General features: G+C 53.1%; 1 protein-coding gene across 1 annotated transcript; it reads right to left on the bottom strand.

Annotated features, from left to right (window-relative positions):
* Window positions 1-338: 338 nt before the first annotated feature.
* Window positions 339-18,957, bottom strand: MATN3 (matrilin 3). Its single transcript, XM_051974098.1, has 8 exons — window positions 18,654-18,957; window positions 16,148-16,714; window positions 6,724-6,849; window positions 5,902-6,027; window positions 5,135-5,260; window positions 4,133-4,258; window positions 3,570-3,680; window positions 339-1,609 (listed from the first exon to the last, which is right to left on the bottom strand). Exons 1-8 carry the CDS (start codon window positions 18,901-18,903, stop codon window positions 1,554-1,556), a joined length of 1,488 nt encoding a protein of 495 aa, XP_051830058.1. The 5' UTR covers window positions 18,904-18,957; the 3' UTR covers window positions 339-1,553.
* Between the last annotated feature and the right edge of the window lie 9,018 nt (window positions 18,958-27,975).

The raw sequence follows: 27,975 nt of genomic DNA, 5'->3' as shown, positions 1-27,975 counted from the left end.
AGAACTGCTCGGTTCTGCAAACATATATTATATCTAGGATATACTGCAACATATTTAACATATATAGGACTGCTTGCCATCTAGGGGAGGGGGTGGAGGGAGGGAGGGGGAAAATCGGAGCAGAAGCGAGTGCAAGGGATAATGTTGTAAAAAAAAAAATTTACCCGGGCATGGATTCTGTCAATATAAAGTTATTATAAAATAAAATAAAATATTAAAAAGAGAGAGAGAGAGAATGCATCAGGAGAATCCAGGCTGGCTCTCTGGGAAGCCTCTATTCACCACACTCTTGATGATAGCAGTGAGCATCATGAGAAAGCACAAATGACATCTATGGCTCAAGCAAGTTATATGTTTATTCTTCTAAAGTTCATATAAGTTCAGGTGAGAATCCAATTCACTTGAAAAATAACAGACCAACTCATACAACATAATTAAAAATGATCTAGAATACTTTACAATATTCCACATACAAAAGATGTGGTCACAAAAATGCATCTGAGCCAATTTATACTAATAAAATCATAACAAGAGATTTTTTTAAATTATATTGGTAATAAGTTACAAAAAATGTTTATAATAACAGAATTTTGCTAGCCTGTAGTTATGAGGCAAAGCCACAAAGAAGCATAACTTCCATGTTATTCTTAGATTTAAAGGTTCTATCCAAGGAGTTTATGATTAGATTTTTTTTTTTTTTTGGATACAAGGACCGAGAGCCCCAATATCACAGCTGAACAAGTCTTATTGAGCATCATGATACAAGTGAGGGCCTGATGGACCACAAGAATGACTTTAGTGCAGAAAAACACTTATCTGTGTGTTTGTCTTCAGAATGTGTACAACCAAGCAATTATAGGAACAGACAGACTAGATGAAAAGACTGAGCAAGCTGTGTAAGCTCAGCAAACGGTCTAGGTTCCCTTTTGGAGTTCCTTCATCTGCTCAGATAAAGTAGACATTGAAATGTAGATAACAATTTAAAAAAGAAACACTTTAATAAGTATAGAGGACACATACTATCAAAACAAAAGAGATGAAAAGTTTCCAATGTTAAAGTGGCCACTTTGTTTTATCTTATTAGTATAATTGTATCATTCCAGAATTAAATGTCTCAAAAACTTGAATCTCTAGTGAGAACATTCTCATTGTACTATTTTGAAGCTTTTTTACTTTCATTTAGAGAGACACGGTTCTGGAAAAGAAAGCATTTGGCGTTTCTTTTTAAGGGGCTCGGTTATCTCACTCTCAAGAAATGGGAAGGGAGCTTGCCCCAGCATGGAGTAAAACTGAAAAGCATTTGGGCAACAGGCTGCTTTAAAAGCAGTGTTGCTGAATAGCAAACTCCCAGTTATTCTCCGTGGGTTGCTTTTTGCTTGAAGGAAAAAGGAAAGAAAAAAAAAAAAAAAAGAATTGGTCTCTAGAAATTCATCTTAATATTTACTCAATGATGTTTTTGGTGGCTGGGAAACGGCGCTGGCACGCCAGCGACCAGGGCCCCGTAATCCCCGCAGGCCCGCTGTCAGCCTCCTGAGGGGGCAAGGGTGGCAGCTCTAGCGGCGGACCTGTCTCAGATCGTTGACTTGTAACTTCTCCAAGATGTCGTCAAGTAATTCCTTGTTAAGGTCAACATCGTTTATGGCAAGAGCTTTGGAAAAGCTGAATTTATGATCACATTTTCCCGGCTGTTTGGTAACCCGAGTCCGCCTTGACAAACCACACTGGAAAGCCTCTGTTATTTTTACTACGTGACACCTGAAGAGCGCCTTTCAGTGGAGGAATGCAAGGAAACTCGAAGTACAGGCCGGCACTTCTCCTCTGCCAGCGCCAACCGTCCAAGTCAGACATCTGCCCTGAAGTGTTATACAACCTGCCAAGGGGAGAAAGCCGGGACCCCACGGATCTGGACATATAATCGGGACTGGGAAAGCAGAGGGCCTTTTGTCCCTGGAAGTCTCTCCATTCCATGTTCATCTATATTGACTTTCTAATCAACTCTCCTGAGGCTAGAGGGGATAAAAACCCCCAAAATGGACAGCGCCTGTCAACCTCTTCCTTGTGTCAGCATACCAGCAGTGCTGTAAACCCGGGCTTCTCGTAAGGGTGGGCTGGGGACCGGGCCTAAGTTGGGACGTTTGGGGAGGTGTCTGTGGGGTTCAGAAACAGACTAACTTAGAGGGGGCTCTCTGGACAACCTGCCACTGTAGGTGCCACGGCCAGTAAATGCCGCTGCTATGGCTGAACGTGAATGGAGCATGAACTATGCTATTTGGGAGTTTCCAAAGGGAGTGAACAGGAATGAACAGGAAGAGGACCCATTCTCCTGGGAGGTAAGCCTTCCTAGAATCAAAAAACCATTGAACTAGAGCTGGAAGGTGTTTCGGAGGCCATAACGAATCAACCGTCATCTTACAGATGTGACAAACTGAGGGCCGGAGAACAGGCGTGATTTGCCCCACAATGGCCCGGGAATGTAAGTGCCGCGGCCTCGTAAGCTTCCTGTGGGACTTATTCCTTCACAGCCTGCACAGGAATACCTGCAAAAAGCTAGCGCTCAGGAGAACCAAAAGGATCGGGATCTAGCACCTTCTGCACTAAGAACTTGGGGCACTGTGGTGTGGACCCTGCGGAATCTCTGCCAAAAAAAACAAAACCAGAAGACTCCTCCTCCCTCTCAGAAGGGGCTCCTTTCAGTGGACAGCTCCCGAACCATTTCCAGTAGCTAACCTGCCCCATCCCCCTCCCTCTGGAAAATGACTGTTTCGCATGTAATTGTCTTCGTCTCAGAGAAAGTAAACTCCCGGGACAGGAACTGTCCGCTGTGGCCTTTGTGTCTCCAGCCGCAGAGCACCCCGGAAACATCCCAGAGTCTCCCTTGTTTGACCTTTACAAGAGGCTGGGCTCCTGCCCCTCCCACCCCATGGCACGGCACTCCCTGGGCACTAAGGTCCAGACAAATGGCCCTTGGGCCAGCTCCCGGTTCCTGAGTCCCATCTCCCGGTTTCTGAGTCCCATCTCCCGGTTCCTGAGTCCCATCTCCCGGTTCCTGAGTCCCATCTCCTGGTTTCTGAGTCCCATCTCTCGGCTCTGTCTGGAATTAATCACCCCCAAGCACTGGGCAACCTGGCTCAGGCCTATGCTAGAGAGAAAGGCCGCGGGTCCTGCCCTCAGGGAGCTCCCATTGGGCCATTCCCAACAAGTGGTCCCTCCTCCCCTCCCCTCCCAGAGGGCAGAGCCTCCACCAAGACTCAGCGCCAGCTTCTATCCCAAGGCCTTCTGGATCCCCAAGGCTACAGGAGCCCGTTTCCCTCCCTCCCTCCCCACCTCCTCCATCACCCTGTCAGGTAGGCCTTCCTGCACAGCGGCCCCTCCCCAGCCAGCCCTCCCACGGAGAGAAAGGTTACATCGCCTTTGTCCTCCTATGGCACACAGTATATGCATACCCACCCCGTGCCCGGCACACATTAGGTGCCTAATAAATGCGTGTTGATCAGTCACCTGACTAACCGGCCAAATGAATGGCAGCCTCAACTGCATCAGAGGGGAGGAGAAGGGGACATAAAGGATATGTTTGGCAGAAAGTCTCTGCAGGTAGGAGGTGACCTTCTCCTGGAAGGCCAGGGTGGCGTCACAGCCGCAGGCATCCTGCGTGGAAATGAGTCTCCGGGCTTCTTCCACAGCTGTGGGCAAGATACAGGGCGGCCTTTAGGACTGGGCTGGGCACTCAACCATCTTTGGAGCCTCACAACAGCCCTGGGAGGCGGGTGCTATTTTCTCCATTTTACAAATGAGGAAACTGAGTCAAACTGAGGGAAAAGCGACTTGCCTAGGGTCAGGCAGCTAGTAAGTACCTGGGCTGGGATTTGAATTCAGGGCTTCCTGATTTCAGCACCCGTTTTGCTTTCCAGCCTCTCCTCAGACTAAATGGCTCCGAGTCCTCCACCTCAGGGCCATTCACTCAGAGCTCCCCGGCCTTTGGGGGGGAGGCGGGGAGGGAGGAAGGGGGAGCCTGTGTCTGCAGACCTGCAAGCCCGCAGACCTGGAGCCGCCCTCTCCCCCTCCCCCCAGCGTCTCCTCCTCCCCTGCCCCTCCCCCCAGGATCTCCTCCCCCCCCTCCAGCCCCCCAGCTCACCTGCGCACGAGCGCCCGTCTCCCTGCAGGCTGTAGCCCGGGCGGCAGCGGCAGCGGTAAGCCCCGGGCCCGGCGGGCACGCACTGGTGCTGGCAGCGGTGGGTGCCCAGGGCGCACTGATTGTCGGCTGGCCCGCAAGGGGGCGGGGGCAGGGAGAGAAACGCGGACAGGTGAAGCCGAGCCCGCCCCCCTGAGAGGCTGAAGAGACCCTCCCACACTCACTCCCACGCACGTGTCCGAGCCCCGCACACGCAACGCGCTCCCGCACTCACTCAGATACACGCACACGCGCGCGCACACACACACACACACACACACACATCCTCACACTCAAGTGGAGACAGTCTTCCAGGCCAAGCCCCCGCCCTTTTCTTCCTTGGACCCCCCAGCCGGGTGTGAGCCGGTGCTCCGGTCAGGACCATGGTGGCCCCCTCACTGTCATGGCGAAGAAGGGCTGTCCCTGTCCTCTGGAGCGCCCCCCTCCACCCTCTGACTGGGCCAGAACCTGCCCTTTGCTCCGGAAGTTCTCCCACTCAGGCTCATCTTGTTCCCTCTCATCCCCAGAGGATCTAGAATTAGAAGGGGCTGAGAAGTATTCCTGTCTGACTCCCCCCATTTTACAGGTTCAGAAACTGAGGCCCAGAGAAATAAAGGACCTGGACCCAAGGCGCACTCTCAGGAAGAGGCCTCCATGTTCTAGAATCATGTTCTAGATTCCCCAAAGACCTAGGCCAGAGAGGGACTGTCCCATCCATCACCCTATGGCGCCATCTTCTGGCTGTCCTGCTTCTTAACGCCTCAGGGCAGGGTCCTCCCAGAGCGCCCGGGATCAAGCCCCTCGGGAGCCCCGCCATGCTGCAGGCTGAGCCCCTGCCATCAGCAGCCTTTCACCCCCCAGTGCTTGGCCCGGTGCTGGCACACAGTAGGTGCTTAAGAAAGCCTCCTCACCCAGCTGAGGGGCCCCCGGTGAAGCTCGGGGAGGGAAGGAGTGGGGGGCTCTTACCAGAACACGTCTTCTTATCCTGATTCAAGCTGTAGCCTTCGTAGCACTCGCAGTGGTGGGCTCCCGCCCCGTCGCTCACACAGATATGCTGACACTGGTGGGTGCCCAGGGCGCACCTGTCCCGAGCTGCCACGTGGGGGCGGGGAGAGAAAGGAGCACACGATTGTCACCGTGGGGGGAGAGGGCGCTGGAGGCCGGGCACTGGCTGCGTGAGAGCAGCCGGGCAGAGACAGACCCGCTGACACGGCCGCCCCCGAGAGCCCTCCGACCCTGGGAACATTCTGACATTGGCTGCCCAGGACCCTCCATCAGTGGCCTGTGACCCTACATGGACAATCACACACACACACACTCACACTCTCTCTAAGCTTTCCTCATCCCAACATACTCCCCTCCCCACAACTGTGATGGAGGGAGGCAACTCCTGCTGCCCCATCATTGTGATGAGAAAACTGAGGCCCTCCAAGGGTCCGGGGCCACTGGTGATCCGGGAGGTGTGGGGCCCAGCTGAGGGCCCTCCTCTCTCCCGGCCCGAGCCCCTTCCCCACCGTCAGGCTGCCTTTTTGGATCAAGGGGCAGGGCTGATAGAGGGATGGGCGCAGGGGACCGTCCCTCACAGCCCCCGGGGAGCCGGGTGTCCCAGAGCGCACACATCCCCTTGCCGGCCCCAGCACGAGGTCAGCACGGGAGAAGCCCTCGCGGAGGGTGCGCAGAGAGAGCGGGCCCCCCCGGAGCTTAGGGGGCGCTGGCCCCGCCCGGCCCCTCACCTGAGCAGGTCTTCTTATCTTCGTTCAGGAAGTAGCCTTCGTAGCACTCGCAGCGGTAGGCGCCGGCACGCTCGCTCACACAAATGTGCTCGCACCCATGGGTGTTTAGGGCACACTTGTCAATAGCTGCCAAAAGACGGGCACGCGGGTCAGGAGGCAGCCACGAGGACGGGGAGCGCCCTGAAGTCGAGGGCTTTGTCCCGCCCATCACTGACCACTTGGGCACTGCCACCTCTGAGAGGGCCGGCTGGATGCCCTCCAAGTCCCTCCCAGATATGCCATTAGGGCCCTGAGTGATGCCTCGGGGTGACACTGAATAGAGCCTGGAGCCCCGAGTTCAAATCTGGCCTTAAACATTTACTAGATGAGTGACCCTGAGCAGCTTAACTTCTCTTTGCTCCAGTTTTTTCTTCTGCAAAATGGGGGCCATAGTATCACCCGCCTCCCAGGGCTGTTGTGAGGTTTGAGTGAGATACTGGTAATGCACTTAGCCCAGTATCTGGCATACAGTAGGTGCTTAATAAATCCTTGCCCCCCCCTTCCAATTCTGACTTCCGTTCTTTATTCAGAGGAGCCTCCCGGTTCTGACATCATCCCTCTCTCCCAGATGTCCCGTCTTCTAGAACCGGAGATGGACTGCATGGTTCCCGATCTCGGTCAACAGCACGAGATTCCAACCCTCTCCCAGGATTCCCTTGGTGCCGACGGGGGCAGACCTGGCTGCACAGCAGGACCCCACGGGAAGCTTCCAACTTGCAGATGTGCCCGGAGCAAGGGCCCCTCTTCCCCTCCTGCTAACGGAGAGTCAATCACGACTCTTACCTGAGCAAGTTCTCTGGTCTTCATTCAAGGTGTAGCCTTGGCTGCACTCGCAGTGATGGGCGCCACCTCCATCACTTACGCAGACGTGCTCACACTGGTGGGTGCCCAGTGCACACTGGTCCAGAGCTAGCCAAGAGAGGGGGGGTCTCCGTTAGCTATCATTAACAAGATAACAAGCAGTCCTTTGCTTCCTTTGTTCCCACGTAAGAGAGGTTATTCGGATTGTATGAGCAACAAAATGGCGGACGGGACATTTCCTGCGCTCCCCGTGACCTCTCAGGCCTTCCCCAAATAAAAGCCCCGCTCCCGGATGAAGCAGCCTCAGCTGGCTCCATTGCCTAGGAAACTGGGATTGAAAAGGTCTTACACGGAGCTCACTCAGTCCTCTCCCCACTGGCCACCTTATCAGCGTAGAGCTTGCTCTAGCAGCAGGCTCCCAACAAAAGACCATATTCTGATCCTCCCTCCCTCTGTCTAGCACCTCGGGACCCTGGTTCCAGGCTGGGACCTGCTCAGGCTGTGAAAGTCCCTCGGGAGCAGCACTTGCCAGGGTTCACCAGCCTGTAGCACCAGGACTGCAAAGTTCTGAAGTGCCGGTGCCCGGACAGGAGGCTCGCCAACAGAGCCAGAGCGACAAGAGCAGAACTGTTCCGGAGCAGACAGTCCTGGAGCATGAGACACGAAGCTCAGGCTGGGGACAGAGGGACAGGTCACCAGGACAGGGCTCTGGGCAGAGTGGGGGCAGGGCTTGGGCAGCACTGGCCCGAGGGGGAGGGAAAGAGCAGCGCAATGATCTGGACCAGTTCTAACTGCCTACGTTAGGAAGGAAACCTATAATCTTCCAAAGTGGGAGAAGGCTAAAACTCTGAGATCCAGCACCCAAAAACACAACTTAGAGGGGAAGGAGTCAGAAAGTGAATGACAAAGTCCTGGCGAGAGGGAGACTGAAATTATGGAAGATTTCAGGAAGAAGAGGACTCAAACACCATGAACATAAATGGACACATCCTCAGGGAAAACCGGCAACAGGAGGAAATCTGGCCTCCAGATGGAATCGATGAATTCGGGCATCTGCGAATAAATAAATACTGGGAAATGACGCAAGGCTTCATGAGGCAGAGAACTCTGGGAATCTGAGGTAAATGTGGAGCCACAACACACTGTTCCCGAGCAGTTCAAAAGAAAAATGAAGAAAATAGAAAAGAACGACCCTGAACTTCTGAATGGCAACTGAAAGAATTAATAATTACCTCCTGGAAAAAAAATCCAAGGCTGCAAATCCCAAGTCCTAAAAAGGCGAAATTTCACAATTCAATTCCGAAACAAGTTCTGCAAGCAGGAGACATACAAAGGAAAAGACACGGCAATAACCCAAGACTGTGCCCACCAGAAAGCACAGGAAGGGATGGAATGATGTGTTCCAAAGGACCATGGGCTTAGGCTGTTGTCCAGGGTGACTGCTCCCCAAATCTGAATTTAACCATAGAAGACAAAAGATTGATGTTCAAGAGATGCTGTTCATGTCTCAGGAGCTTGAAGGTCATTTAGTCTAAGGCCCTAATTTTATAGATGAAGAAACTGAGGACTAGGGAGATACAGTAACTTCCCGAAAATCACTCAGGATACAGCAGTTAGCACAGCTGAACACAAACCCAGATCCTCTGACACTTGATCCTCCTCTCTTTCTCTCTTTCTTCCCCTGCCTCCCTCCCTCTGTTACCTTCCTATCCGTCCCTCTTCTCTTCCCCTCCCCGTTTCCACTCTCTTATTCCCCCCTTCCCTTCTCCTTTTCCTTCTGTGTCTCTCTCTCCACTGTACCACGCTTTGTCCTCCGTTCCTCTCAAATTCTTCCCGTCTATTAAACAATCAGTCACTTTCCTTCCTCCATCTGAGACAGATGGTACATAAATAATTTGCTGATGGTCACCTCATGGTGAAGTGTCAGAGGCAGGATTTGAATTCCTCAACTCTAAATCAAATGCTCTCCCCACTACACCACCCTCTGAAGTCCCTTCCAACTTCAGATCTCTAGACAGTAAAGCAAACAGGGGCCGGGAAGATCTCTCTTGGACAGAGGAGATACAGAACTCCACAGTCTGGGATTTGCCAGGACCTCCCTGGGATCCTCTGACAGAGCGGGGATTATGACTCTGAACCCAGTTTGCCCCTCTCCCCATCTCCCTCTCAGCCTCCTTTATCCACTCAGCTTTACCATTTTCTTCTTCAACGACCACAATGCATCTGTGCTGTTTCTCTGGCTCTATTCATTTCAATTTAAGCTGGTGAATCAAGGTTGGATCTTTCCATATGTTCCATATATTTTGTTTTTTTCTTTCTAATTATGATTCTTCTATCTAATTTCCCCGCAGCCTGCAGGAAATCAAGCCATTCTTATCATCATCTCTTTCACAGATGAGGAAGTAGAGGCTCACGAAGGCAAGATCAAGCAATAGAAAAAATTCCGGGCTCGGGTTCAAGTCCAAGCTCCCACATTTGCTCTCTATGGAATTCCCCTGAGCCAACCGCCTCACTCATTCCTTTGATCCTCAGTTTCCAAATCTCCAACAGGGAGAGAAAGACAATCATCGCACCACTTTGCTCCCACTATGGCTCCATTAACCCAATAACACTGTATCACGACTGTGATTAGTGGACCAGAAGTCCCGAGAACAGAGGATGAGCTGACAGAGCTGAGCATTCAGATGGGGTCCAGAGCCAATCAAGAACCTTCAATCACATACCAGGGGACCCTGAGCAGGATCCCTTCAGCCCTTCCCTTACTGCGAACATCTAGATTTTTCCAGGTTTCTACAATTAAAACTACTCTGCCATGAATGTCTGATACTGTCTTTTGCCTTTCTTGGTATCCCTAGTGTTTCACACAGTAGGTGGCCCATAGTAGGTGCTTAATAAATGTTTACTGTCTTGGAAAAAATCTTGTTTTTACAGTTATTTTCATGTTGTCTTCCTTTTAGATAGACTGTGAGCTCTAGGAAGGAAAGGAAGAAAGAAGAGAGAGAGGGAGGGAGGGAGGAAGGAGGGAAGGAAGGGAAGAAGGGAGGTAGGAAAGGAAGGAGGGAGGGAGGGTGGGAGGGAAGGAGGGAGGGAGGAAAGAAAGGAGGGAGGGAGGAAGGAAAGAGGGAAGAAGGAAGAAAAAGAGGAAGGGAGGAAGGGAAGAAGGGAAGGGAGAGAGGGAGGGGAAAAGAGAAGGGGGAAAGGGAGGGAGGGAAGAAGGAAAGAGAGAGAGGGAGAAAGGAAGGGAAGGAAGGAGGGAGGGAGGGGAGAGAGGGAGGAAGGGAAGGGAAAGGGGTAGGGAGGGAGGAAGGGAAGAAGGGAAGAGAGGAAAGGAGGGAGGGAAGAAGAGAAGGATCTTTTTGGTCCATTTCTTTGTATAAAATAGTGCCTGGCAAATCATAGGGTCGTAGGTACTTAATAAATGCTTGTTGCCTCGCTAGCTTAGCAGAGTGCCTGCCGATTCAGCACCCATGGAACTCTCCAAACCAACCAATGCCCCCTCCTCCCCACCCCCCGCCCAGGCGTTGCTCGGCTGCCTGAGACTGGACCCGCCTTTGCTTTTTGCTGCTGTCCCGGCACTCGGCATTAAGCGATGCTTTTTCATTTCATTCCCTCCCTCCCTCCCTCATTCATTGTAAGCATCCGATAAAACTTCCTTTGGATTCCCTCGAACGCAATGAAAGAGGCTTTGAGTTTGGCGAGGCGACGTCAGCCTCTCCCGGTCCGGCCTCCTCGAGGGCCGGGGAGCGCCTCTGCGCTGGCCCGGGCCCAGGGACGCCGGGACACCTGCCTCGCGCTCAAGAGAAGCTTTGTGATTCCCAGCAGCCCCGGCGGCGGCTCAGAATGCCGCTCACGGGCCGGAATGCGGCGGCCCGGGAGGCTTCCAGACTTCGCACAGAAAACTCATTGACTCGGAGCTCTTGGCCCGGAGTGGGGGAGACGGCCGCGTGTGCAGACGGGAACGGAAGCGGGGCGAGCGCGCGCGCGGGAACGCGGCCAGTCCGCCAGACGTCCGCGAGCGGGAGGGCGCCCACGGGGACCTGTGCCGGGATGCTCCTGGGGGCGGCTGGGAGTCTGCGTGTGCGAACGTGGCTGTGGACCGAGCGCGTGCTGAGTGTAGAGTCCTTTGTGTGTGTGTGTGAGGGGGAGATGGTATGTGGGGTGTAGATGTATATTAAGTGTGTATGTGGGGGGGAGTCCACATATTGTGAGCGTGGTGTGAGGCATACTTGTGTATGTGTGTGTAAATAAATGCACTGAGTGTGTAAAAGAATATCTGTGTGTGTTTCTATGAATGAGAGCGCATGAGAGCATATGCAGGGTATGGATGAGCATGGATATATGTGTGAGCGTATGTATTTGAATATATGTATTGCAAAAGTGAGTATATGTGTGTAGGTGCGTATCAGTGTAAAAATATATACAGTATGTGTGTATGTGTGGGAATGTGTGTATTGTGAGTGTGAGCATATGTGTGCACGAGTGTGTGTGTGTGGGGGTACATAAATGTGTCAATGTAGGAGCATATGATCTAACTCAGTTTCAATTGATCAATGATGGACAGAAGCAGCGACATCCAAAGAAAGAACACAGGGAAATGAATAGAAACTGTTTGCATTTCTGTTTTTCTTATTTCTACCTTCTGAATCCAATCCTTTGGGCTCAACAAGAGAACTGTTCGGTTCTGCACACATGTATTGTTTCTAGGATATACTGTAACCTATTCAACATGTAAAGGATTGCTTGCCATCTGGGGGAGGGGATGGAGGGAGGGAGGAAAAAGTTGGAACAGAAGTGAGTGCAACCGATAATATAAAAAATGACCCTGACATGGGTTCTGTCAATAAAAAGTTATTTTTTTTTAAAAAAAAGAAGATAAATATGAAAGAAACTATATGAAAAAAAAAGAAAAATAATAAATGTACGTAGGAAGGAAATCTCATTTCATTTGTAAGAAGGTTCCTATTTCTTATTAAAACATATTCTGCTACTACTTTCACAGGCTCACCTGTGGTAGCTTGAGGGAAAGACTGTGACAAACCAGAAGAAATATGGCAAGTTGGAAAAATCGTTTCTTAATTGTGCATCATGCGCTATAGATTGTCTGACAGTTAAAAGATACCTGGGACTCCTGCATTCTACAGAACAAAATCAAGCCATGGAGCCCTGAAACAATTATTTTTTACAATAAATGTCACTAATGTTTAAAAAATGTATGCGCATATGTCCTGGAAGCGTGCGTGTGTCTGAGTGCGTGTGCATGTGACTTGTGTGTGTGAACATATGTATTGTAAGTGTGAGCATGTATGTGAGTGGGAGCCCACATGTATGTCAGTGTGTGTGAATGTACTGGAAGTGTCTGAGTGCGTGTGCATGTGACTAGATTAGGAACATACCTGTTATAGTATACGTGTGAGCACGTGGGAGTGCTGGACCTGGGGGGAACAAGCCCCTCCCTGAATTGCCTGGGGGGGAGGGGGGACGACCAGTGGGAGGGAGAGGCCCTGAGGGAGAGGCTCTGAGGGGGAGGCCAGCTGGCCCTCCTTCCTGCACCTGAACCTGTGAGCTGAGCCCGTCTGAGGCTGGCGTGCCTGTGGCGGGCGGGGCCCCGTTCCCCTGCTCCTGGCTCCCGGACAAGCCAATATTTGCCCAAGAAGAGGCTTTTCAGTGAGCGGGATTTCCAGGACACGGAGCACCACATGGTGTCCCGGCGGCGGACGGCGATGTCCTTTCCACACACAGAACTCCATTTTCTGTCCCTGAACAAATAGGCCTTTTGTGCCAGGGCTGCTGGCTCCAGGTGCTCCAGACCTGTAGCAGAACACTGAGCCACAGAGAAGCCGGGATTGATGCTGGCCTTCAAGGCTCCAGAGACAGGGCTGTCTACTGGGCGTGATGGTACCGGATAAGCAGAGAACTTTTCTTCCTTGTTCCCCAGAGACCTGTCACCCAGGCACCAGAGGAGCTAATGCTGGGGTCAGCCCTGCACCCCACCTGAAATCCTTCCTGCCCCTGTTAGCTGGGGGAAACTCACAAGTCTCTTAGGCACCCCGGGTCTCAGTTTCCCCATCTGTACAAGGGGAATAATATTGACACTACTGTACTCGTGGGATTCAGTCACAGCTCTGGAGACCTTCATGTGTTCTAGAAACATGAGCTATTGTTAGCAGTATTATCTCCGTCACAGTCCCACTAACCGTCCATTTAGCCGTAGGACGAAGGGAAGCAGGGGATGGCAGCGGGGAGTTCAGTGGCTCCCGGATCCAAGAACTTGGGTGCAAATCTCTCCTCTCCTGCCCCTGCAAGGGGAGCCCTGGGCAACTCACTCTGACAATCCTGGCTCCTTCCCCGTTAAGAGAGGGGAACATTCCACTAAATGATAATAATGGTCAAGCGCACTTTGTGGGTTGGTTTTCAATTTGAATGTCACTTTAGCCAAGTTACCTCACACCAGTCCTGTCAGGTGAAGATTTTACAGGCCTAAGTGAGTATGTGCATGGTTAGATTTTACAGATGAAGAAACTGAGGCCCAAAGAGGTTTCCTTGAGCTTTAGCCCCAAGAGCTTCTGACCAATCCATGTCTGATGTCATTTCTGTCTGTCTCTGTTTGTCTCTCTGTCTGCCTTTCTCTGTCTTTCTATCTCTGTCTCTGTGTCTCTTTCTGTGTGTGTGTGTGTGTGTGTGTGTGTGTGTGTGTGTGAGAGAGAGAGAGAGAGAGAGAGAGAGAGAGAGAAGAAGAAGAAGAAGAAGAAGAAGAAGAAGAAGAAGAAGAAGAGGAGGAGGAGGAGGAGGAGGAGGAGGAGGAGGGGAGGAGGAGGAGGAGGAGAGGAGGAGGAGGAGGAGGAGGAGAAGGAGGAGAAGGAGAAGAAGAAGAAGGAGGAGGAGGAGGAGGAGGAGGAGGAGGAGGAGGAGGAGGAGAAGGAGGAGAAGGAGAAGAAGAAGAAGAGGAGGAGGAGGAGGAGGAGGAGGAGGAGGAGGAGGAGGAGGAGGAGAGGAGGAGGAGGAGGAGGAGGAGGAGAAGAGGAGAAGAAGAAGGAGGAGGAGGAGGAGAAGGAGAAGAAGAAGAAGAGGAGGAGGAGGAGGAGGAGGAGGAGGAGGAGGAGGAGGAGGAGGAGGAGGAGGAGGAGGAGGAGGAGGAGGAGGAGAAGGAGGAGAAGGAGAAGAAGAAGAAGAAGAAGAAGAAGAGGAGGAGGAGAGAGGAGGAGGAGAGGAGAGGAGGAGAAGGAGGAGAAGAAGGAGAAGAAGAAGAAGAAGAAGAAGGAGGAGGAGGAGAGGAGGAGGAGGAGGAAGGAGGAGGAGGAGGAGAGAAGAAGAAGGAGGAGAAGGAGAAGAAGAAGAAGAAGAAGAAGGAAGAAGAAGAAGGAGGAGAGGAGGAGGAGGAGGAGGAGAGGAGGAGGAGGAGAAGAAGAAGAAGAAGAGAAGAAGAAGAAAAGAAGAAGAAGAAGAAAAGAAGAAGAAGAAGAAGAAGAAGAAGAAGAAGAAGAAGAAGAAGAAGAAGAAGAAGAAGAAGAAGAAGAAGAAGAAGAAGAAGAAGAAGAAGAAGAAGAAGAAGAAAAGACAGAGAGACAGAGAGAGGAAGGGAGAGGAAGGGAGCCAGCGCTTCTGCCCTCCTTTATCAAGCCGGGGAGGAGGACTATTACAGGGGAGAGGAGCAACTATGGGGGGGAGCGGCGACTGGCCACGACCGCAGCCATTTTCAGTGCTTTCCTCAGTTTGGCTGATCTTTCCCCTCCATCTCCGTCCCTTCCCTGGACGAGGGGCGCCTCCCTGGGCGGGGTCCGGGGAGGGGACCCTATAACAGCGGGAGGCGACAGAAAACCGAGGTACCCAAAGAAGGTTCCCCGCGGCAGAGCGATCGCGGGGGCTTCCCCTCCAGCCCGGCCCCCCGCGGGCCCGTTTCAGGGATACGTCGCTGCTGGGACGATTTCCAGAGAGAGGAGCGCCTTGGCTTTGAGATCCTTCCCCCACCCCACGCCCCCGCCTGAGTGGAGGCGCCGCTGGCAGGGCTGAGGGAGCCGCGGGCTCCCTGGGGCCCGCCGGAGCTGAGGGGCCGCAGCCTGGGCTGTCCCCCGAAGGCTCCCCCGTGCGCCCCCGGCCCCCGCCTCCCCCCCGGTGCCCCAGCGTTCTCTGCGTCTGACTTCCCGTAGTGCAGAAAGTCTCTCTTCCCCTCCCTGAATTGGAACTCGCTCCCCCGAGCTTGGGCGCGCTGGCCGGGCGGGATCTGGGCCGCCCCGGCGGTTCCTGCAGTATCTCCGGCCGGGCCCTGCCTGCCTCTGTCTCTCAGCCCGGCGCCCGAGCGGAGCAAACGCTGGATAAAGGCCGAGTACCGGACTGAGCGGCCCCGGGGGCCCTGGTGCTCCAGCCGAGGGTCCTGCCTGTAAACAGGAGGCGCGGCTGACTCCGCCCCCCCCCCCCATTTCTCGGGATGGAAACAGAGTTTCCTGCTCTAAGCGGGCCAGCAGCCGGGGCCTTGGGACTTCGCAGACGAGGACCGGGAAGGAAGCGCAGGGAAGAGAGATTTTCCTTTTCCCCTCGAAAAGATTGGGGGAGGGGGGAGGGACGGGAAGGTATAAAATCGGAGTCACTGCTTCAGGGCTGGCCAGACACCCCTTCTAGAAGGGGGCCCCCACAACCCAAAGGTATGCGCTTCCTGAACAAGGGGGCACCCCGAATTCTGGCTGGAAGGGAGGGGCCGCCCATCTCAAGTGGGGCCCATGGTGGGAGCTAAGTGTGTCATATCTGCTCCGAATCCAGTCCCCCTCCCCCCCCACCCCCTTCCGCAGGCTCCAGCCCTTCCTGAGCCCGACCCCTCATCAACATCAACAAGAAGGGACCGTGAGCGTTTCCACATCCCACAGTTGCCACTTCCTCCCCGTGTGGTCTCAGCCAGGTCAGTGAGACCCCAACCTCCTTCTCTAGAATGAGGGGGCTGGCTACTAGATGGCCCTTTCCACCTTCCAGTCCTCTGCTTCAGTGACAGACAGGAAGAGCCCGGAACCTGGAGTCACTGGAGCTGGGGTCAAGTTCTGCTATGACTACCTAAACTCTGTGGCCTTGGATAAGTCTAGTGACAACTCTGGACCTCTATTTCCCCTTCTATAAAATGGGGCCAGATGGTTTCTAAGAACAACAAAATGGATGGATCCAAAGAAAGCTCAGAAGACTTGTGTAAACTGGCAGAGCCAGGAGGAGCACGTTATTCTAAAGACAGGACGGACAGATAAACAGCTGGGAGAGACTTGAGAAATCTGCGGGCCCATTAGCCGCCCCGAGCCCAGAGGAGGGAGGAGCCCTACTGCCGGGGCTGGACCCAGCTGGTGCACTCAAGGTGCAGAAGGAAAGGTGGGGAATGGCCAACAGGGGAACTGCCTTTGCTTTGGGGTTACCAGGGGCTGAGCCTCTGTCTTACCGCAGAAAGTTTCCCGGAACTTCGAGGTCACTTTCTCGATCACCCCATAGGTCTCGACATAAAACACGTGGTCGTCGAGGGGCCTACTGGCGATCGTCCTCAGGGACTGCATGTCCGCCCGATCCACCCCCACGGCGTAAATCTCGATGCCGGCCGCTCGGGCCCGGGCCGCCACCTCCTCCACCTGGTCCTGCGGCCGGCCGTCGGTCACCATGATGGCCACCTTGGGGATGTTGGAGGGGGCCGCCCGGGCCCCGGCCTCCACGGCGAAGGCTTCGTCCATGGCCGTCTGGATGGCCAGGCCGGACATGGTGCCCGTGGAGAGCGGGCTGACCCGCGACACCGCCTGCTTCACGGAGGCCTTGTCAGAATAGGTCCGGAGGCCGAACTCGATCTTCACGGTGCTGGCGTAGTTCACCAGGGCCACCCGGGTGGCGCCGGCCCCGACGTCCAAACTCTCGATGATCTTGGCCACGAAGCTTTTCACTTTGGCGAACTCCTGGGGCCGCACGCTGCGTGAGCTGTCGATGATAAACACCAGGTCCAGGGGGCGGCTCCTGCAGACCTCTGCGCGGACAAGATGGAAGCCGGGAAGAGTGAGCGGCCGACAACACGGGGAGACATCGAGGACCCACCTCCCCCCCGCCCACCTCCCTCTGCGTGGAAAAGAAAAGTGGAAGCCAGGAAGACAGTGACCCACTGGCAACATGAAGAGACATCAAGCACTTACCTCCCCCCCCCCCGCCCGCCTCCCTCTCTTTGGACAAGATGGAAGCCAGGAAGACAGTGAGCTACTGGCAACACGGGGAGATATTGAGGACCCCCCTGCCCCCCCTCCCTCTGTGCGGACAAGATGGAAGTGGGGAAGAGTGAGCCGCCGGCAACATGGGGAGATATCGAAGACCACTCCCCCACTCACCTCCCTCTGCGAGGGCTCTTCCCAGGGGCACACTGCCTACCTAACCCTCGAAGTGGAGCCCAAGCCAACAGAACATTTATGAAGCTACTGAGCGCTCTGTCCCAGGGGGAGAGAACAGACACCCTTTAAAGCTGGAAGAGCCTTGGAGGGAAGAAGGCCCCGGCGCTTCAGAGATGAGAAAGCAGAGGAAGCTCAGGATCAGCAGTCGGGGTCAGAAGCAGGATCTGAATCCCGCTTTTCCTGCCTTCCTCTGGGTCAGCAGAGGTCCATGGCTGCCCTCGGACGCCTCAGAGGAGCTCAGGAGAGGGCTCTGGCTGGGCCCCAGGAGACCTTCAAGTGAGCACGGGGCTGTTCTGCATCCTGGTCTCAGCCCCCACCCCAAGCCTAAGCAGTGGTCTCTGAAGAAGGGGGGAGGGGCTGGGCTTCTCCCCACAGACCCTCTCTCAGCTGTTCCTCCCCCACCTCAGCAGGGGCAGTAACGGCAGCCAGGGTGGCAGCTCTGGGGAGCCAGACTCAGGCAGGGCACCTTGTAAGTCTCGGGAACCCGTCAGAGGCCTCTGCATGGGGCCCTCCAGGCAGCATCTCGGGCAGCTTTAGCTTACAGGGCTCCCGGTGAGCCAGGGTGAGCCTCCCTCCCACCAGCCCCCCTCAGGCAGTCCAGCCTGGAAGCTGGTCAGAAGTTTGGGCGGCCCCTGAGCCTCAGTTGGCCTCTGTGCGCCCGCCTCTGCCCCGGTCCTGGCTCTCCCCAGGCAGCACCAGAAGGCCGGCCCCCTCCTGTGGCTCAGTCCCTTACCCGCTTGAGCCCAGCCATGGCGCCCTCTAAGCCTCAGCTTCCCACCTTTTTGGGGTCCTGAATCCCTCCGTCTGTCTTAAACCCTCTTCACTCCAATTAATATGAAATAGAAAATCAGTTCTAGCGCTTCCCACCCACGTTCCCCTGAAGCAAACCAGATTGGTTTTTCCCACCACCCCCCTTGCCCTGCCACTATCCTGTGCCCTAAGGCTTCCCTTCTGGAGGTCACACCCCTCCCCCCTCTCTAGCCAGACCTCAGCCCACCCCGAGGTGAAAGGACCAGACCAAGATCCCACAGCTGGTCAGCGCGGGGCAGGAGCCACTGATGCAGTCAGCCACCCCCTTCCCCCTCCGCCCCCCCCCCAGCTGCTTCTCCTCTCCTGCCTTTCCCTGCTCCGCCCGACAGTCCCGGTGCCTTCGATGCCAGCGCAGCCGATGGCGTGTCTGTGCCCAATCCATCTCATCCTGTGCCCGTGTCTGTGCCCAGCCCGCCTCCTCCAGTGCGCCTATCCAGTTTTCCCCATCCGCTGCGCTCCCAGCCCGGCCCCCTTTCCGGGGCCGCGCTCCCTCGGTTCTCCGCATCCAGCCCGGCCCCCGTCCGTCGGGGCCGCGCTCCCTCGGTTCTCCTCTCCCCGCATCCAGCCCGGCCCCCGCCCGTCGGGGCCGCGCCCCCTCGGTTCTCCGCTCCCCGCATCTGGCCCCGGTCCCCGCCCGTCGGGGCCGCGCCCCCTCGGTTCTCCGCTCCCCGCATCCGGCCCCGGCCCCTGCCCGTCAGTCCGCCGCGGGTCCCTCACCTGCGCTCCTGCTGCCGCCGACTCCCCGGCGCGGGCTTTGGGGCTCACTGGCCCCCACGTAGCCGGGCGCTCCGAGGCTGCTCCCCGGGCTGCCCCCCGGCCTCCGCAGCCCCAGCTGGCGCCGGTCCCGACGAGCCGCCTGACCCCGAGCCGTGGGCACCCAGAGCAGGAGGAAGAGGAGGAGGAAAGGGAAGACGCGAAGGGGGTTAGCCCCGAGCCGGCGTCCCATGGTCCCCACGCCCTGATGCATCCCCGGCCGTCGGTCCCGACCGTCCCGAGCTATTGCACTGACTGCGAGGCTCCACCCGGCTGGAGAGCGGCCCCACGGCCGCCCGGCCCTTGGGGGAGGAGAATCCCGCCCCCCACCAGGGCCGGCCTCCCCCGCCCCCAGGGCTGCCGGGCATCTAGCCCAGCCTCCTGCCAGCCCGGCCCCTCCGAGCCCCTGCACCTCCCGGGCCGTAAACCTCAGAGCGCAGAGAGAGGTCGGCGGCCCGCTCCCGGTGAGCCCCCTGCTCCTGATGCTGACCGAGCTCCGCCCTCCGCAGCACCTGGCCCACCCCCTACGCTGGGAAGGGAAGGACACTAGGGAGGCCCCCGCAGGGGGGGGGGGGGGGGGAGACAGAGATGGCAGTTCCACAAACAGTCTTTGCACGCCTGCTGCGCCCAAAGCCCAGGGCCGGCAGAGCGGCCAACTGAGCACTGCTGCCCTTCCCAGTCTAGGGAAGAGATAACACCAAAAAAGACAACTGAGACATTCCTCCATGTGCCCAAGCCTGTGCATCTCACACCCAATACCCCCAGTCACTGAGCTCCAAGAGGAGAGAGAGTCCTTTAAGACCAATCGGGGAAAAACAGGAGAGTATCTCTGGAGATAAGGGGGTTTATTTATTGGTGGGCAATGGGGGTTAAGTGACTTACCCAGGATCACACAGCTAGTATCATGTTGAAAGCTGAATCAGAACTCAGGTCCTCTTGACTCCAGGACTTGTACTTTATCCACTGTACCACCCAGCTACTCTGGGCTGCCCTTTAAAGGATGGGGAGGAGGAACTGGGCAGGTGATGAGGGCATGGGGAGACACGCTGGGAACGGGTCTTCGTGAGCAAAGGCCAGAGGGACAAGTCTAGGGAGTCGGGTCCCTTTCCTTCCAGAAAGGGAGGTTCCCAAATGAAATCCTTTGCCCTGCTGCTATCGGGGCTCAGCTAACTGTGACTAACCTCAGGGAAGGGCTTTGAATTGTCTGGCCTTTCCGGCTCTCTGGATCCAAGATCAGAGGTGCAGCCCCTGTTCAGGCTCCCCTCATTAATGGAACACCTGCTGCAGGAAAGGCCCACCCATGGCGCTCTGGTAAATACTTAATCAGCCCTAGAAGGCCACGTGGTCTCCTCCATATTGTCCGTCACTCTTCCCTTGGGTAACCTCTTCTCCCCAGCTTTTCCTGACCCTGTCTCTCCTGGTTCCCCTCCTGCCTCCCCGACCTCTCCTCCTCAGTCTCCTTGGCCAGCCCCCCTGCCTCGCGTTCTCCGGGATCCTGTGCCTCTGTCCCTGCTCCTCTTCTCCCGGCCGGACCACGGCTTCTGAAACCTGCCCCTTCTCTCTCCGGATGTGGACGTTGCCTCGGGTATGTAGGTGTGTGAAACAGGTAGCAGCGTTTCCTGACAATACGGCAGGACTTGGTGACCCCGACCTTCAGGTACGACCCCAGGAAGCTGGGGTCTGGACTTCTCTCTCCCCCCCCCCCATATCTCACGGCTCCAGTGGATTCAGGACTTGTCTGTGCTGCTCATTCTCAGCTCCACTGCCCGGCCCCATCCTCTCGTGACCGCTAGGCTTCTATCTCCAACTGGATGCCCAGGAGAAAAACTAAAGTCCACGTGTCCAAAACCGAGGTCAGGCTCTGCCCTCCCCTCCACCAAGTCCTCCCTTCCTCGGCCCAATTTTCCTATTACTCCCGAGGTCATCTCCAGTTCTTCACTCGGACCCCCCCTCCCCCATATCCAAGCAGTTGTCAGGCCATGTTGATTCTGCCTTCTTGCCACATGAGCCTGGTGCAGCCTCCTTCCTTCTGGGCTCTGGCACTAGTTGCTCCAGTCTCTCCCCATTCCACTCCGTCCTCCACTAGCTATCAAAATAATCTTGCTAAAATACAGGCCAGAACAAGTCTTCTCCTACTCTATAAACTTCATGGGCTCCCCATTGCCTCCAGGATCAAATACAAAATCCTCCGTCGTTCAAAGTCCCACAGAACTTGGCTCCTTTCCCCATTTTCCATCCTAATGTGCTTTACTCACCCCCCAAACTCTGTGATCACCTGACACAAAGAAAAATTACAAAGAAAAGCTCTTCTTTGCATCCCCAGGGCTTAGAAAGTCCGGAGTCTGATTTCTCTAGCCTTAAAAAGTTTGGTGACTTAACTGGCTGCTTTTATGTCCCCTTAGTCCCCCACCTCTGCCTGAAAGAACAGAGCCGGGAAAGCTGGGCCGGATCATCCAGGATCCCCCAGAAGCCAGTTCCCTTGTCTGAGCTCCAGTTGTTTACCTTGGCCTAGTCCTTGGCTGTGGAGATTTGGATGCCCAGGAGAAAAACTAAACTCCACGTGTCCAGTGGAGTGATGAAGTCTCTTGGGCCCCACCTGTGCACAGTGATTTGATTAATCGGTCCTTGTGCATTTATTGGGTGTCTGCTGTGTGTCAGGCTGTAAACTGGGCCTGTCCCCAGTGTATGGGGCTGTACGTCGGGGGGTCCGCTGTGTGGGGGGCTGTAAGCTGGGGGCCCGCTGTATGTCAGGCTGTAAGCTGGGGGCCCGCTGTGTGTCAGACGGCCGTTTGATCCCAGGCTAACAAAGCCGGACACAGCCCCGGCCTCGGGGACCTTACGTTCTACAAGCGTCCCCGGAACAAAAAAGGGAGGGGAGAGGGGCGGATAGGTCAGAAGAGACGAGGGTTCGGCGCCCGCCCTGAAGCCTGCCTCCCCACTCCCTGCCTCCAGACTCTAACCCTAACTCTCCCGACTCCCGACGTGGCTGAGATTGGCCCAGGCTCTCGGGCGGGGCGGAGAGCGGGGCTCCTCGTCAGCCCGGGACAGAGGCCCGGTGTTCGGGCTCGCCGCCCCCTCTGCGCCCCGCCCCGGAGGAGCTGCCCCCGGCCCGGCTGCCACCCCCACCTCCGGCTGCCGCGCCCCTCCCTCCCCCCCGCGGGGGGTGCTGCCGGCCTCCGACCGCGGCTCTGCCTTCTAAAAGAGCCTCAGAAAAGGGAACGTGAGGGGAACGGCCGCTGGCAGCGTCGGGCCGGCCACAGGCACGCCGAGCAGCTGGAAAGACAAACAGGGGCGCCCGGGGCCAGACGGCCCGAGAAGGCGGCCGGGGAGCGGCCCGGCAGGGAATGTGCCCGGGGGCCCCGCGGGGAGGAACTTCGGCCTTTCCTCACAAGGACCCGTTGACTTCGGATGGAGGGGGGGAGGGGGGGAGTAGTGTGATTCCCATTTCCCGGGAGGGAAAGCCGAGACCCAGAGTCACCAAACACGTACAAAGTCCTGATCACTGTTCTAAAGTGCTGAGGAGATTTCTCCCTCGACTCCCCCTCCCCTTCCCCTAACAAAAGCAAGGCAACCCCTGCCCGAGCAGCAATGGGAGTGAAGGGGCCACCACGGGGCGCAGGATAGCACCAGGGTAAATGGGAGCTCCTCCGGAGGGGGCCTGGCGCTGGGCCGGGTTTTCCCTGGGGTTGGACAGGAGCCGGGGCTGCTGGGAAGCGGGGGTGAGGAGGGAGAGCGTTCCGAGCGAGGGGCACAGCCGGAGGAAACGCCCAGCGGGGAGACGCAGTGTCGGAGGAACAGCCCGGGGCCGGGGCCTGGGTTAGAGCAGAGCGCACAGCACGTGTGAGCAGAGCTAGCCCGAGGACGGGCGCCAAAGGGACCTGAACTTCAGAGGGTTCTAGGGTTGAGCCTGGAGGTAATAGGGAGCCACGGACGTTTATTGAATCAGGACGTGGGGTGGTAAACTTCGCTTTGACACTTGGGTGGAGGATAGAGCAGCGGGGGGAGGGACTCGAGGAAGACACATACGCCCCCTCCCCCGGCAGCTGCTGCACTAGTTGGGGGCAGGTGAAGGCGCATCAGGCTGAGGGGCAGAGACGGAAAGGGTCTCCCGGAGAGTTGCCTCGGACAACTGATTGGATGGGAGGCGGGCAGGCTTCCGTGCCTGGGAGGAATGGATAAAGCACCAGGCCCAGAGTCAGAAAAATCTGAGTTCAAATTTAACCTCAGATACTTCCTAGCTGTGTGACCCTAGCAAGTCACTTAACCTCTGCCTCAGTTTTGTCATCTGTAAAATGGGAACAATAACAGTCCCTACCTCCCAGGGTTGTTATGAAGATCAAGAGTTAATGAGTAAAATGGTTAGTCTGTTAGTAAACAAAAATGATCAGTTTGTTTATTTTTAAATTTTCAATAGTATTTTTTTCAAATATATGTAAAGAGAGTTTTCAACATTCATCCTTTTTCTTAAAGCTTTTTATTTTCAAAACATGCACGGATATAATTTTTCAACATTGGCCCTCGCATAGCCTTGTGTTTCAGATTTTCCCCTCTTGCCCCCATCACCTCCCCTAGATGGCAAGTCATCCAGTATGTGTTAAACATGTTACAATATATGTTAAATCCAATATGTATAAACATATTTGTACAATTCTCTTGCTGCACAAGAAAGATCAGATCAAAAAAAAAAAAAAGTAAATGAGTAAGAAAACAAAATGCAAATGAACAACAACAAAAAGAGTGAAAACGTTATATTGTGATCCACACTCAGGTCCCACAGTCCTCTCTCTATATGTAGATGGCTTTCTTCGTCAAGAGATCTTTGGAACTAACATCAGTCATCTCATTGTTAGAAAGAGTCAAGTTCATTAGAAGTGATCATCATATCATTTTGTTGTTGCCATGTACAGTGATCTCCTGGTTTTATTCATTTCACTTTGCATCAGTTCATATAAGTCTCTCCAGGCTTCTCTGAAATCATCTCGCTGGTCGTTTCTTCCAGAACCATAATATTCCATAACATTCATATTCCATAATTTATCCAGCCGTTCTCCAACTGCTGGACATCCACTCAGTTTCCTGTTTCTTGCCACTACAAACATTTTGCACGTGTGGGTCCCTTTCCCTCCTCTCTTTGGGATCAATAGTCATTCTTGTAAGGTCTTGTGTTCCAATTTTTTCTCCCTTCCTCCCCGAGACAGCCAGCAATCTGACATAGGTTAAATATGTGTAATTCTTTTAAACAGATTTCCCAATTTGTCATGTTGCGTTAGCTATCATTTAAAAAAAAAAAAAAAACAGGAATTTTTCAGAGAGGGCAATCATCCATTCATTTGTGGATGGCCACAGAGGTGGCTGTGAGGAGGGAGGTGGAGGGGAAGGAATGGTAGGAATGGGAGGGTCTGACCCATCTCAGGATGAGGAGGGGACCAGGACCTACCCCATAAACCACCAATGCCCTTCACCCTATTTCTAATTCCAGTAATTGGACAGCTCAGTATTTTACTCTGTGCTCCTGCTCAATGAATGAACAGAGAGGACCGTTCATTTGCCAGCAGCCAATGAATACAGGATCACAAGGCTCAGTCAATTTATGAGGAAACTTCCTGGGCACTCCAAACACCTCTTCTGAGATTGCTTGTTGTCCTTCGTGCTTGGAGAGGACCAAAATAACATTGCTATGGTGGGATTAGGGTACAGGGTGTCTGACTGTGGTTGCTCAGACCAAGAGAAACTTGAAATGTCCTAATCTCAGGTCAGGCACAAATGATACAGTCCAGGTAAACATCGCAGAGGAAACGTCTCTAAATTTGCATTTCTCACAGTTCTTTTGAGGTACTGAAATTCTGCCTTGCTCAGGGAGCACAGCACCTTCCTTGATGTAGGCACACCACACTGGGCAGTCCCGAGTCAGTATCCCCCATGTCACCAATCAATTCCAAAGTTGTTCAGAGAGCCCTTGAAAGTGGACTAGTGGGGACACGAGTTCAAATCTGACCTTAGATGCTTAACACTTCCGAACTGTGTGACCCTGGGCAAGTCATTTAATTGCCTCAGCAAAAAAAGAAAAGAAAAAAGAAAGTGAGCTAGCATTGCTTCTTCTGACCTCAATGAGGAGATATATATATATATTCATATTATATGTTTATATTATATTTAACAAGATATCTTGAGGTTTAAGGGCTAGATTTTGTTTCTTCCTTATTTATCTATTTATTCTATTACCACTGAGTTGGAGTTTTCCCCCCTGAAAACGGGGCAATTAATTTTTTTGTTTCATGAAGTTTTCATTCATGATTTCTTGAAACACAACTCCAGTAAACCAGGCTTTGATAAATCCAAATGGGATTCAAATGGAACCACTCACTCTGACTCACTGATTGGCCAATAATAGGTCCTAACCCAAATCTTGTTCATTGTATCTCATTTGGAGCTGGAATAGAATCAGCACCAATAACCAATTCAAGAGGGATTGATTTCAGCCTGAGGTAAAAGGTCAGTGGCTTCAACTTTGATTGATGGTGGATTGTTAAGAACAGTATGGAAGTGTTTAATCCATCTCTTCAGGATCATGTCTTTATCCTTAATCAATGCAGTCCCCTCCCTCAGTCCCCAGTAGATGGGAGGCACATAGGTCTTTGGCCCATAAACAGCCTTCAGGGCATCATAAAAGTATTTTGGAGCATCACCATCAGTAATTATCAGTATAAAAGTGAGTTTCATCTGTCTTCTTACTGAACCAAGGAATCCTGCATCCCTCTAAGCTTCGCTTGCCTTTAATGGAGTTAAATGTCAACTTCTTAGAAACAGATGAACTCTCTTGCTGGTAACTCTGGTACACTCATTAGCAGATTCTGAATTCCCCCATCATTTTCATCTTGATGATTGCAAGTGTTCTCACCCAGATGACAAAAGCAGTGCTTTACGCCAAATCTCTGAAAGCTGCCTACTCCTTTTCTGTTCCACTGTTGCCTACTGTGTTAGCTCAACTTTCTCTCCACATTAGCAGCAAACTGTTCTCTCTCGGAGAAGCATTCTAATCTGTTCACCTTAATTTTTCTGGCAGTCTTTCTGCATTGGGGCTTCTGCTTTTCTTGAATGTGAACACTCAGCTCGGAGAGGATAAGTCTATGATCAGTCCAGCATTCTGTGCCTCACATTGCCTTGGTCGCGCTTACATCCTGCCTGTCTCTTCTTACAATCACAGACTCTATTAAAAGTCATTGTTTGCTATGAGTTTGCATCCATGACATTTTATAGTGTTAGATAAATGGAATACAATGTCGGGGATGAGAAGGTCATGGGATGCGCAGGTCTTCAGCAGTAAGTGACCATCGCTGTTGCTGTTAACAACTCCCTTCCTCCCAAGGACTCCCTGCCCCATCTAGTTGTCTGAGCTTACTCTAGCATTAAAGTCACCCAGAATTATAAGTTCATTCTCTTTGGGCACATCATTGATGACAGTCTCCAAATCTCAAAAATTTTTTCTTTGACTTCATCAGAGTTCATCGTGGTGGGAGTACCAGCAACGATAATGATAGCACGACCCTTTCCCACAAGGAACAATCCTTTACTACATTAGTTTTGGATGTGAAACCTACACCAGCTTCACCCTGCTCCTCTTCACTTTGAGTACTCCAGAAAAACAGGTATTGATTTCAGTAAGCTGAGCTTCATTTGCCCCCCTTGTTTCACTCAGGACTGCTATCTGGATGGGACACCTATTGAGTTCTCTCACAACCGGAGCTATTCTTTCATTCTCCGGGATTTTGCATTGTCTATAAGTATTTGCACATGTATCGATGGTGAGTGGAATCATCTCGGCAAAAGATTTTTGTACACCAAAGGAAAAATAGCAAACATCATGAAATGTTAAATAGACATTACTTTAAATTGAAAAAGTTTTGCAGAAACAAAAGCAACACAAATGAGATTAAAAGGGAAGCACAAAGCTGGGGGGGAAGGGGAGAATTTACAGCCAGTGTTTCTGATAAAGGCCTCATTTCTACAATACACAAAGAACTGTTTATTAGGATACAAGTCATTGCCCAGTTGATAAATGATCAAAGGATACGAATAGACAATTTTCGGATGATGAAATTTAAGTCATCTATAGTGAAATAGAAGACCTCTCACACCTCTCAGATTGGCTAAGATGACAGGAAAAAATAATGCTAAATGTTGGAGGGGATATTGGAAAACTGGGACACCGATGCATTGTTGATGGAGTTGTGAAATGATCCAACTGTTCTGGAGAGCGATCGAACTAGGCCTAAAGGGTGTAGAACTGTGCACATCCTTTGGCACAGCAGCGTCAGTACCGGGTCTGTATCCTAAGGAAATCTGAAAGGAGGGAGAAGGACCCACATGGGCAAAAGCATTCGTAGCAGCTCTTTTTGTGGTGGCAAAGTACTGGAAAGTGCGTGGATGCCCATCCATCGGGGAAAGGCCGAACAAGTGGTGGCGTGTGATAGTAACAGAATATCATTGTTCTATTATAAAAAATGATGAAGAAGCTGATTTTAGAAAAGTCTGACAAGGTTTTCACAAACGGCTGCTGAGGGAAACGAGCAGAACCAGGAATACATTACGCACAGGAACGGCAGGATTGTGCCATGATCAGCCCTGAAGGCTTAGTTCTTCTCAGCAGTTCAGTGATCCAAGGCGATCCCAATGACTTTTGGCTAGAAAACGTCAACTGCATCCCAGAAAGAGAACTAGGGATATTATGTAAATCAGCAATGCCATGTTCATTTTTTCTGTTGTTTTGTTTAATCTGTCATAATTTATCCCTTTTGTTCTGATTTTTCTCTCTCAACATGAGAAATGAAGAAAGGTGTTTAACTTGTTAAAAACATCTGCCTCCCGAGAGAGAATTGTTGGGATTGAATGTAAATCAGCCCAGGCTGTGTTCATTTTTTTCTGCGTTTTTTCTCTTATGGGTTTTCCCTTTTGTTCTCATTTTCTCTACCAACATGATTCATGAAGAGATGTGTTTTTAAAAAGTCAATACGCCTATAAAATCAGAAAAAATAAAACGATAAACAGAGTGCACACGTTGTAGCTCTTTTGCTTTGACCACAGGGTTAGGAAAAGCAATTAAAAAAAATAATAGCTTTTAATTTTCAAAGTCCGTGCAGAGTTTTGCACATTGACCCTGCCAAGTCCTGGGTTCCAGACTTTCCCCTCCCTTCCCCCCACTCCCTCCCTTCGACAGCAAGTTACCCCACGCACGTGCAACTCCTCTGACTGTCTCCCCACACTGACCAGGCGCAGACAATTTCAGGGC

Source organism: Antechinus flavipes, chromosome 2 (assembly GCF_016432865.1).
Source record: "Antechinus flavipes isolate AdamAnt ecotype Samford, QLD, Australia chromosome 2, AdamAnt_v2, whole genome shotgun sequence".
NCBI lineage: Eukaryota > Metazoa > Chordata > Mammalia > Dasyuromorphia > Dasyuridae > Antechinus > Antechinus flavipes.
Note: the sequence above shows the minus strand (reverse complement) of the source record. Positions and strands in the feature narration are given on the sequence as shown.